The sequence below is a fragment of the Hyperolius riggenbachi genome, chromosome 1 (assembly GCF_040937935.1).
Source record: "Hyperolius riggenbachi isolate aHypRig1 chromosome 1, aHypRig1.pri, whole genome shotgun sequence".
In the NCBI taxonomy this organism is placed as follows: Eukaryota; Metazoa; Chordata; class Amphibia; order Anura; family Hyperoliidae; genus Hyperolius; species Hyperolius riggenbachi.
Window position 1 is genome coordinate 459,177,321 of NC_090646.1, and position 12,723 is coordinate 459,190,043.

A 12,723-nucleotide genomic window follows, 5' to 3' on the forward strand; every position below is an offset into this window, starting at 1 on the left:
AATCATCTGTGTACCCTGGCAGTGGGAAACACAGACAGACAGCAGCAGCAGCAGCAGGAGGAGGTATGGAGGAGCAGTGTGAGTGTGGCAGCAGGTAGGCAGCGTGACATAATAGCCCTGGTACCTAGCGGTGATACCAGGGCTGTAAATAAACACAACAGGAGGTCCCAGACAGCGGTCGTGCAGCCCACATTGTGTCCAATACACAACTGGGACAACACAGTTTTCAACCCGGGCACCTCAGAAAAATTAAACCTTTTTTTTTTTTTAATGGTTTTTTGGTTTTTGGTTTTACAACCAATATAGCTATTGTTTGACGTAATAGCTGGTGGCAGAGTGGCAGCAGAAGAAGGTAATTCTGTGTACCCTGGCAGTGGGAAACACAGACAGACAGCAGCAGCAGGAGGAGGAATGGAGGAGTAGGCGAGCAGCTATTGTTTGACGTAATAGCTGGTGGCAGAGTGGCAGCAGAAGGTAAATCATCTGTGTACCCTGGCAGTGGGAAACACAGACAGACAGCAGCAGCAGCAGCAGGAGGAGGTGTGGAGGAGCAGTGTGAGTGTGGCAGCAGGTAGGCAGCGTGACATAATAGCCCTGGTACCTAGCGGTGATACCAGGGCTGTAAATAAACACAACAGGAGGTCCCAGACAGCGGTCGTGCAGCCCACATTGTGTCCAATACACAACTGGGACAACACAGTTTTCAACCCGGGCACCTCAGAAAAATTAAACCTTTTTTTTTTTTAATGGTTTGTTTGGTTTTGGTTTTGCAACCAATATAGCTATTGTTTGACGTAATAGCTGGTGGCAGAGTGGCAGCAGAAGGTAATTCTGTGTACCCTGGCAGTGGGAAACACAGACAGACAGCAACAGCAGCAGGAGGAATGGAGGAGTAATGTGAGCAGCTATTGTTTGACGTAATAGCTGGTGGCAGAGTGGCAGCAGAAGGTAAATCATCTGTGTAGTGTACCCTGGCAGTGGGAAACACAGACAGACAGCAGCAGCAGCAGCAGGAGGAGGTATGGAGGAGCAGTGTGAGTGTGGCAGCAGGTAGGCAGCGTGACATAATAGCCCTGGTACCTAGCGGTGATACCAGGGCTGTAAATAAACACAACAGGAGGTCCCAGACAGCGGTCGTGCAGCCCACATTGTGTCCAATACACAACTGGGACAACACAGTTTTCAACCCGGGCACCTCAGAAAAATTAAACCTTTTTTTTTTTTTTTAATGGTTTGTTTGGTTTTGGTTTTGCAACCAATATAGCTATTGTTTGACGTAATAGCTGGTGGCAGAGTGGCAGCAGAAGAAGGTAATTCTGTGTACCCTGGCAGTGGGAAACACAGACAGACAGCAGCAGCAGGAGGAGGAATGGAGGAGTAGGCGAGCAGCTATTGTTTGACGTAATAGCTGGTGGCAGAGTGGCAGCAGAAGGTAAATCATCTGTGTACCCTGGCAGTGGGAAACACAGACAGACAGCAGCAGCAGCAGCAGGAGGAGGTATGGAGGAGCAGTGTGAGTGTGGCAGCAGGTAGGCAGCGTGACATAATAGCCCTGGTACCTAGCGGTGATACCAGGGCTGTAAATAAACACAACAGGAGGTCCCAGACAGCGGTCGTGCAGCCCACATTGTGTCCAATACACAACTGGGACAACACAGTTTTCAACCCGGGCACCTCAGAAAAATTAAACCTTTTTTTTTTTTTAATGGTTTTTTGGTTTTTGGTTTTACAACCAATATAGCTATTGTTTGACGTAATAGCTGGTGGCAGAGTGGCAGCAGAAGAAGGTAATTCTGTGTACCCTGGCAGTGGGAAACACAGACAGACAGCAGAAGGGCAGTACACAGCAGCCCACTGTAGGTGTAAAATGTGTGGCTGCAGGCGACGTAATAGTCAAAGTGAACCAGGCTGGCTTAGTGAGCAGGAGCCAGGAGGTGGTAAAGGGTGGTAAGGCACATTAACGATGGTTCCGGCAGCCAGTTCATGTCCCCCTCTCGCCGACAACAGGGGCCAGGAACTCGCCTTCCACCCACGCCTGGTTCATCTTGAGAAACGTCAGTCTGTCCACAGACTTGTGAGACAGACGTGAGCGTTTCTCGGTGACCACGCCACCAGCTGCACTGAAGCAGCGCTCGGACAGCACGCTGGAAGGGGGGCAGGACAGCACTTCCAGGGCGTACTGCGCCAGCTCGCTCCAGATCTCCATGCGCTTGACCCAATACTCCATGGGATCAACAGGGGCATCGCTGTCAAGCCCGCTGTACGACCCCATGTAGTCAGCCACCATGCGGGTCAGGCGCTGGCTGTGACCGGAGGAGGATGCTGCTGCATGCATCTCCTCTCTAGTCACTGCTGCCGGAGCCTCTACAGTCCTGTAGAGCTCGTGGCTGAGAGACAGCAGGTCTGTGGGGCGCTTGCTGCTGCTGGATGCAGGCACCTGCTGCTGCCTCTGTGCTGGCTGCTGGACAGTGGGGGTGGAAGGCTGGGGGAAGGCTTCCTCCAAGCGCTCAACAAGGGCCTGCTGCAAGCTCCTTATTTGTTGCGCTGGGTCTCCTCCTGCAGGCGGCAGGAACTGGCTCAACTTCCCCTTGAGGCGTGGGTCCAACATCATGCTGATCCAGATCTCCTCCCTCTGCTTCATCTGGATCACCCTGGGGTCCCTGCGCAGGCACGTCAGCATGTGCGCTGCCATTGGGAAGAGGCGGGCCACGTCTGCTGGCACATCGACGTCAGTGCTGTCCTCATCCTCCTCCTCTGCCGCCTCATCCTCTCTCCACCCCCGCACCAACTCAGCTGCGCTGTGCTGATCCCCCTCATCAGCAGCCAGGTCAGGGACCTCCACCAAGTCCTCCTCCTCCTCCCCCTCAGAGGTGGACTGCGCAGCTGGTTGCCGCTCCTGCTGGTCCAAGGCTGCCGCTCCCTGTTCCAGCAAAGCATCGAGGGCCCTGTTCAGCAGAGAAACCAGGGGCACCCACTCGCAGACCATAGCATGGTCCCTGCTCACCATGTTTGTGGCCTGCAGGAAGGGAGCCAGCACAAAGCACACCTGCTGCATGTGCCTCCAGTCATCATCGGGGACGATGGACGGGATGTTGCTGGTCTTGTCCCTTCTCTGAGCTGCGGAAACAGTGGCCAGGGCAAGGTACTGGTTGACAGCGTGCCTCTGTTCAACCAGACGCTCCAACATCGCCAGGGTGGAGTTCCAGCGAGTCGGAACGTCAAGGATCAGCCGATGGCGTGGCAGATCCAGCTCCTTTTGCACGTCTTCCAGGCTCGCACAGGCTGCAGCCGAGCGCCGGAAGTGACGCACAACATTCCTTGCCGTTTCCAGCAGTTCGCCCATCCCCTGGTAGGTGCGCAGGAACTTCTGCACCACCAGGTTCAGCACGTGGGCAAGACAGGGGATGTGGGTCAGGTTTCCCCTGTCTATTGCGGCAACCAGATTGGCCCCATTGTCGGCCACCACCTCTCCGACTCTGAGGCCTCTGGGGGTCAGCCAAATCCTCTCCTGCTCCTGGAGTTTGGCCAACACATGGGTTGCCGTCAGCTTGGTCTTCCCAAGGCTGACCAAGTGCAGCAGCGCTTGGCAGTGGCGGGCCTTCACGCTGCTGCTGAGGCGGGGGGTTTGGCCAGGTGTGCCGGAGGATGGCAGAGGATCGGAGGAACCTGCTGCAGTTCCCCTGACCCTGCGGGGTGGCACCACCCACTGTGTTGCTGCTGCTGCTGTGCCCGCTGCTGCTCTCCCATCCTCACCCCCTTCCACCAAGCTGACCCAGTGGACAGTGAAGGACAGGTAGCGGCCTGTCCCGAAGCGGCTGCTCCAGGAGTCCATGGTGACGTGGACCCTTTCACCAACCGCGTGCTCCAGCCCTCGCTCCACATTGGCCATCACAAAGCGGTGCAGTGCAGGAATGGCCTTGCGGGCAAAGAAGTGTCTGCTGGGGAGCTGCCAGTCTGGGGCTGCGCAAGCAAGCAGCGCACGAATGTCGCTCCCCTCCTGCACGAGCGTGTACGGCAGGAGTTGGGAGCACATGGCCCGTGCCAGCAAGCCGTTCAGCTGCCGCACGCGACGGCTGCTGGGAGGAAGAGCCCTAACCACCCCCTGGAAGGACTCGCTCAAAAGGCTCTGGCGTGGCCTTTTGCTGACACGGGAATCAGCAGACACAGCAGAGGAGGCCACTGAGGACTGGCTGCCAGAACAGGCCTCAGTGTCGGCGGCAGGAGTTGCAGAGGGGGGAGGAGCAGTGCGTTTCCGCACTCCTGCTGGTGCTGCTGGAGGAGCAGGAGGGCGGGTGGCTGCTGTTGCTGCTGCTGCTGCTGAAGGCTGTGCAGTGATGGGTGTGGTGCCACTGCCAGCACCAGATGCCTTCAGCCTCTGGAACTCCTCATGCTGGTGGAAATGTTTAGCCGCAAGGTGGTTGATGAGCGAGCTGGTGCAGAACTTTAAGGGGTCTGCACCTCTGCTCAACTTCCGCTGACAGTGGTTGCAAGTGGCGTACTTGCTGTACACAGTGGGCATGGTGAAATATCGCCAGATTGGTGACTTAAACATCCCCCTACGGCATGGAAGCGCTGCTGCCTGTCTCCCTGTGGTGGTTGGGGGGGGGGCTTGGGGGGCTTGGGTGCGGCTGGTGGTGGTACTGGCAGATGCTGCTGCTGCTGCTGCTGAGCCTGAGACACCAGCAGGCTGTGGGACCTGCCTACTGCTGCTGCCAATGCTTGCAATGATGCGCCTCCTTGCAAGGCCCACAAGAGCATCCTCCTCCTCAGAGCTGCTGAGGACGACATCCCCTGGAGGTGGTGGCACCCAGTCTCTGTCTGTCACCGGGTCATCATCATCCTCCCCCTCCTGAAACATGTCCTGCTGGGATGAGGACCCCCCAAACTCCTCTCCTGATGCATGGATGGGCTGCTTGACTGTCGCCACAGTCTTGCTGTCCAATCCCTCATCCCCCAAAGTGCCCATCAGCATCTCCTCCTCAAGATCGCCAACAACAGCAGACAATTTACTCATGATGCCTGGGGTCAAAAGACTGCTGAATGACAGGTCGGCGAGTGACGGTGAACTGGCCTCCTCCCCAGACCCTGCTGGGCGGCTGCTGCGAACAGGGGTGGTGGTGGTGGTGGTGGTGAGGGTGGAGGCCTCGGATGCAGAGCTGATGGCGGGCTGCTCATCCTCCGTCATGAGTTGCACCACAGTGTCTGCATCCTTTTCCTCAATGGGACGTTTCCGACCGGCTGGAGGAAAATGGGAGCAGGTGCTACACGCTGCTGCTGCTGTGTCTCTGCAGCGTGAGTTGCAGATGCTCCTGCTGGGCGGCGCCCAAGGCGTCCACGGCCAGTGGCTATGGGAGGAATGTTAGCCACTGACGCTGCTGCTGCTGCTGCGGAACTGTGCATGGTGGCGCGCCCGCGGCCGCGGCTTGCCACAATGCTGCTCCCTCTCCTCCTGATTCCCTTGCTGCCCTTCCCCTTGCCCAAACCGCGCTGGCTGCCACTTCCAGACATCTTCAATGTTTTGGGCGTATAGAGAAAAGTTTTTTAAAAGGGCGGCTGAAAAGTGGGGTACTTTAATGGAGTGGGTTGGTTGGTGAGGTGACTGAGTGAGTGTCCCCTAGTACAGTAAGTAAGTAGTAACAGTCAGGAAGTACAACTAGCAGTTACAATAATCAGTAGTAATCACAAGTAAATTTAGTGTGTGTACACTCAGACAGTGAGTGCACGCACGCAGGAGCTAGTAGCCTATGGACAGTGACTGAGTGTCCTAGACTCCTAGAACAGTAAGAGTAAGTAGTAACAGTAAGTAGAACTAACTAATTACGATAATCAATCAGCGATCAGAAGGAAATAGAGTGTGTGTTGTGTGTGTACACTCAGACAGTGAGTGCACGCACGCAGGAGCTAGTAGCCTATGAACACAGTGACTGAGTGTCCTAGACTCCTAGTACAGTAAGAGTAAGTAGTAACAGTAAGAAGAACTAACTAATTACAATAATCAATCAGCGATCAGAAGGAAATGGAGTGTGGGTGTGTGTACACTCAGACAGTGAGTGCACGCACGCAGGAGCTAGTAGCCTATCAACACAGTGACTGAGTGTCCTAGACTCCTAGTACAGTAAGAGTAAGTAGTAACAGTAAGTAGAACTAACTAATTACAATAATCAATCAGCGATCAGAAGGAAATGGAGTGTGGGTGTGTGTACACTCAGACAGTGAGTGCACGCACGCAGGAGCTAGTAGCCTATGAACACAGTGACTGAGTGTCCTAGACTCCTAGTACAGTAAGAGTAAGTAGTAACAGTAAGTAGAACTAACTAATTACAATAATCAATCAGCGATCAGAAGGAAATGGAGTGTGGGTGTGTGTACACTCAGACAGTGAGTGCACGCACGCAGGAGCTAGTAGCCTATGAACACAGTGACTGAGTGTCCTAGACTCCTAGTACAGTAAGAGTAAGTAGTAACAGTAAGTAGAACTAACTAATTACAATAATCAATCAGCGATCAGAAGGAAATGGAGTGTGGGTGTGTGTACACTCAGACAGTGAGTGCACGCACGCAGGAGCTAGTAGCCTATGAACACAGTGACTGAGTGTCCTAGACTCCTAGTACAGTAAGAGTAAGTAGTAACAGTCAGAAGAACTAACTAATTACAATAATCAATCAGCGATCAGAAGGAAATGGAGTGTGGGTGTGTGTACACTCAGACAGTGAGTGCACGCACGCAGGAGCTAGTAGCCTATCAACACAGTGACTGAGTGTCCTAGACTCCTAGTACAGTAAGAGTAAGTAGTAACAGTAAGTAGAACTAACTAATTACAATAATCAATCAGCGATCAGAAGGAAATGGAGTGTGGGTGTGTGTACACTCAGACAGTGAGTGCACGCACGCAGGAGCTAGTAGCCTATGAACACAGTGACTGAGTGTCCTAGACTCCTAGTGCAGTAAGAGTAAGTAGTAACAGTAAGTAGAACTAACTAATTACAATAATCAATCAGCGATCAGAAGGAAATGGAGTGTGGGTGTGTGTACACTCAGACAGTGAGTGCACGCACGCAGGAGCTAGTAGCCTATGAACACAGTGACTGAGTGTCCTAGACTCCTAGTACAGTAAGAGTAAGTAGTAACAGTAAGTAGAACTAACTAATTACAATAATCAATCAGCGATCAGAAGGAAATGGAGTGTGGGTGTGTGTACACTCAGACAGTGAGTGACCGCACGCAGGAGCTAGTAGCCTATGGACAGTGACTGAGTGTCCTAGACTCCTAGTACAGTAAGAGTAACTAGTAACAGTAAGTAGAACTAACTAATTACAATAATCAATCAGCGATCAGAAGGAAATGGAGTGTGGGTGTGTGTACACTCAGACAGTGAGTGACCGCACGCAGGAGCTAGTAGCCTATGAACACAGTGACTGAGTGTCCTAGACTCCTAGTACAGTAAGAGTAAGTAGTAACAGTAAGTAGAACTAACTAATTACAATAATCAATCAGCGAACAGAAGGAAATGGAGTGTGGGTGTGTGTACACTCAGACAGTGAGTGCACGCACGCAGGAGCTAGTAGCCTATGAACACAGTGACTGAGTGTCCTAGACTCCTAGTACAGTAAGAGTAAGTAGTAACAGTAAGTAGAACTAACTAATTACAATAATCAATCAGCGATCAGAAGGAAATGGAGTGTGGGTGTGTGTACACTCAGACAGTGAGTGCACGCACGCAGGAGCTAGAAGCCTATGAACACAGTGACTGAGTGTCCTAGACTCCTAGTACAGTAAGAGTAAGTAGTAACAGTAAGTAGAACTAACTAATTACAATAATCAATCAGCGAACAGAAGGAAATGGAGTGTGGGTGTGTGTACACTCAGACAGTGAGTGACCGCACGCAGGAGCTAGTAGCCTATGGACAGTGACTGAGTGTCCTAGACTCCTAGTACAGTAAGAGTAAGTATTAACAGTAAGTACAACTAACTAATTACGATAATCAATCAGCGATCAGAAGGAAATGGAGTGTGGGTGTGTGTACACTCAGACAGTGAGTGCACGCACGCAGGAGCTAGTAGCCTATGAACACAGTGACTGAGTGTCCTAGACTCCTAGTACAGTAAGAGTAAGTAGTAACAGTAAGTAGAACTAACTAATTACGATAATCAATCAGCGATCAGAAGGAAATGGAGTGTGGGTGTGTGTACACTCAGACAGTGAGTGCATGCACGCAGGAGCTAGTAGCCTATGGACAGTGACTGAGTGTCCTAGACTCCTAGTACAGTAAGAGTAAGTAGTAACAGTAAGTACAACTAACTAATTACGATAATCAATCAGCGATCAGAAGGAAATAGAGTGTGTGTTGTGTGTGTACACTCAGACAGTGAGTGCAGTGCGCACACGCAGGAGCTAGTAGCCTATATGAACAGTGACAGTGAGTGTCCCTACGGGTACAGTAAGAGTAAGTAGTAAGTAAGTACAACTAAATAACAATAATCTATCAGTAATCAGAAGGAAATAGAGTGTGTGTACACACAGACAGTGAGTGAGTGCACACACGCAGGAGCTAGCTAGTAGCCTATAAACAGTGACAGTCAGTGAGTGTCCTACTCCTAGTACAGTATAACTACAATACTATTAGTAAAGGACAGCAGAAATACTGGTATAGATGAGAGAAATAAACAGAGGACAGCTGTCCACAGAGGCAAGGCCCCCCTGAGGCCTAAACCTGTAAGCTTGCAGCAGCTTCCTGTCTCTAATGTAACACACAAGCTACTAACTAAAATACAATGTCTATCTAACTAACAACAATATAGGTGTGTATGGCAGGTGTAGGTGAGCAAAAACGCTAGGTAAATGATCACAATAGAGCACTTGCTAAGCCAAAGCACAAAGGAGCAACTCTCTCTCTGTACAAGTCTCAGGCAAGCATGGAGAAACGGAACATGGCGGCCGCTATTTATAGGGTAGGGGCTGGCCAGGGTCCCCCTCTGTGATTGGCTGCCGTCAGAGGGCCTGGGAGCCCTCTGATTGGCTCTAAGGACATCAATCTGGGCTATGACGCTATTCGAGCTCGGTACCGAGCTCGAATAGCGCCGGGTTGCTCGAATAGCTCGAATAGTGAATGGGCTATTCGAGTGTACTCGGATAGCCCATTCGAATAGCTCCAGCTATTCGGAGCTCGAATACCGAGCTCGAATAGCTGGAAAAGAGCTCGAATATTCGAGCTACTCGAATATTCGAGCTCTGCTGAGCACCACTGCCAAGCAGTGAGGTAAATTATCGACTTGCACGGTAAATACCTCAATAAATGCCAGCAAATGTCAATTCATCAATGTTACAGCATGCGATTATCAGTGCGATCACTACCGGCAGCTCTGAGGAGGTGAAAACAAGCTTCGAATGCCTTCCATGTGGCTATCCAATAGAAATCCAATAGAAATAGCCCCTGTCTCCTGCAAGTACCTATGATCGCATCTGATAGGACCCGCTGGAGAAGCCTGCGGGTCCTATCAGGCAGCGAGCAGAGAGATCACGGAACAAAAGAGGCGTCCCCTGCGATCGTTCAGCCATTTAACCTCTTACATTCCTGTTTGAAGATGCAGAGGAGCTGGTGGGGAAATCATTTAAGCATGGCATGTGTAATGCCTCCTGTAAGTTCTTCCAAGTTGTGGCAACTAAATAAAATGTTAAGAAAATCTAATGGACAGATTCAAAGCGAGCAGAGGCAGTAGGCCAAAAAGTATAACAAACATGCACATCTAAAGGGATGTCGGGATGCATCTTACTATTGTAATGCTGTCTCTGCACTGAGAACAGCATGTAACAACATAGACTTGTGCTGTTACGAACAGATTTTTGTCAATAAGCTTTGGTAAATTACCAAACTTCTACTGCACTTGTGAAAATCTTTATGAATTAGCAAAAAAAGTATTTTCTCTTCTGATTAAAAGTTTGGTTTGGGAAAAACCCAAAGTAATAGTATATATATGGGTACAAGAATAAATATATGGGCACAAGAAAAATAAATGATATAAGAATGTGACATTCGTCTCCCACTAAAGCAAATATATTCAGGAATTTCAAGTGCAAGTGCATAATATACATAATATGACCAACAAGAGGTAATAAAGTATGTGTTTAGCTGTGACAAACATTTCTGACTGCTGGGTAGAGATAAGATGCTGAACAGGTCATCGCTGTTCTGTGTGGGCTGAATAAACATAAAGGGCAGCAGCATATGCCAGTAAATATTCACACTTACATTCTTAAAGGGAATTTGAAGCGAGGAAAAATTATTTAAAATAAACGCATGACGTAGCTGCAAATGAATATTACATACTAACCTCACTGACAGTTCCTCTCAGAAGCTCACCATTTTCTACTTACAGTAATCCCTTCCAGTTTTGACAATATTTTCAGAACTGAAATATACCAGTTGCTGTCAGTTATATACAGTATCAGCAACTGTCAGTTACAACTGAGTGTTCAAGGTAATGTCCATGTTTCCCTATGACTCAAGTGGGTGATATTACAGTTTAACAGTGTGCTGACGAGGAAGCTGTTATGGGGTAATGGTCATTTTTAAAATGGAGGACGGATAATTTCATTGTTCACAGTGGACAAATGGGATGCACGAGAGGAGAAAGAGATTGAGGAGTAGACTACACAGGAGGTAAGTATGACCTGTGTATGGTTATTTTGACTTTTTATTTTCAGTTCAGGTTCTCTTTAACTCTTAAACCCAAGGTAAGGATATGGAATTCCATGAAAGTCTTTTTTAACCCTTTTGGGGCCGCCACAAATTGAAAACTATGCTGCACTTGTGGCTGCCTAAGCCTAATGCAGCTTAGTTCTAACATTGGTGGCTCCCGTACATGGGATGTAAGCTAAAGACAACTGTGTTCCGTACATCAGTCAGGAGCCGTTTTCATTGGCTCCTGACCTCTGAACATTGTGAGCCAATGACAGATCTAAGTTACACTGAAAGTATACCTTGCAAGCCAAATAAAAGCAAATGCCTGTTACTTTTTTGGACAACCCTTGTAAATAAGACCAATTCAATTTCATTTGTCATTCTTTAACTGCAGGTTAGAAACGAATGCTGGATAGGTTGCTAAGAGAAACAACTTTGGTTAAAAGACATTATTATATAGTATTACTTGTTTTTACCTTATCCTGAAGGCTTTTCTTCTCCTTTTGGGCATCTTCTAATTTAGACTGCAGATCCCGAATATGGGTGATATCGGATGCAGACTAATGATTTAGATAAAGAATAACAGGGAATTAATATAGCATTTTCCACAAAACAAAACAGTCAGAATGCTTTAGTATGACAGAGGTAACAAAACCGTTTTTTTTTTTTAAAGGCTTTTGAATAAATATATCAATGTTGAGATTAACCACTTGAGGACCGGAGTGTTAAACTCCCCCTAAACACCATGTCATTTTTCTGGAAATAGGCCACGGCAGCTTTAAGGCCTCGCTGCAGGGCCGCACAACTCAGCACACAAGTGACACCCCCCCATCGTCGCGCCGATCTCCTGCTAGCCCCATAGGAAGCAGTTCACGCCAATCAGCATGGAGCGGTCCTGGGGCTGCCGCCGTGCGCATGCCAATCCACCTGACGGGTCAGCAAGTAGTTAAAGGAATCAAATAATGGCTTCAAGAACAGAGATTTAGGCTGGATTCACAGTGGTCCATTCCATAACATGTGCATTATAATGAATGTGAACTGCAATGGAGACTTGACATAGGGCTTGATTCACTAAGACAAATAGCATGCCTTATCAGAGTTAACATGCCTTACCAAAGTAAACATGCCTTATCAGAGTTAACACACCTTATCAGCGTAGCATAGCGAGCACTACGAACTTATGCCTGCTAATTGGCAATGAAGAGAGCTCCACTAGCTGCACTCCTCCTGCCCTGAGCCCCTTCAGGTCCGATCAAGGTGCAGGGATAATGTCCTTTAAAATGATTGGACCCGCAGGGGCTCAGGGTAGGACGAGTGGAGCTCTCATCATTGCCACTTAGCAGGCATATGTTTGTATTGATCGCTATGCTATTCTGATAAGGCATGTCAACTCTGATAAGGCATGTTAACGTTGATAAGGTATGTTAACTCTGATAAGGCATGCTATTTGTCTTAGTGAATCAAGCCCATAGACTTTAATACAAAGCCTGCATGCAGTGAGTTAGAATAATGCAGTGTGTTGCAACGCTGTACTCTGAACAGGCCCATAGAATTGTATAGGCAGTGAGTTGACATGCAGAATTAGTCTGCAATGCAACTGAGCACTGTAAACTAGCCCCTAGGCCCTAGGGTCATCAAACCAATGGCGTCCAGTGGAGACAGAGACAGACTTTCTCTGCATTTCTAGCTAAACCGCTTTCTGGTACCCTGTACTTCTATACCTGAATAGTAGGGATGAGCGAGCAAAATCTATGAGTTTGGTCTAGCAGCAGCAAATCAGACGCCCTCTTACTAAGTGAGATTCTCGTTAAACCAAGTCAAGTTCACCATTCATGAAGTGTGAAAAAATAAAAATGACTATTTTTAATCTGCAATGTATTTCTTAAAGCTCTGTTAATATTCTGTGATGATGCCAGCAAGCTGCCAATTGATGGTGCTTTTATTAACACAACAGGGGTAAAGAGGCACCCAGATATGGATAAAATTAGGTTAAAAACTGATAAAATATAAATAAGTGTGTGAGGTGGTTTACTTCAGTAACAA

At 48.8% G+C, this 12,723-nt stretch overlaps 1 protein-coding gene across 1 annotated transcript in view; it reads right to left on the reverse strand.

The window, feature by feature from the left end:
- The window catches only part of LOC137520706 (unconventional myosin-XVIIIb-like), an 816,938-nt gene that overhangs the window by 182,705 nt on the left and 621,510 nt on the right, over positions 1-12,723 (reverse strand). Inside the window, exon 38 of the mRNA XM_068238990.1 lies at positions 11,157-11,240. Within this exon, the coding sequence (XP_068095091.1) occupies positions 11,157-11,240 (84 nt within the window). The remainder of the gene's footprint in view (positions 1-11,156; positions 11,241-12,723) is intronic.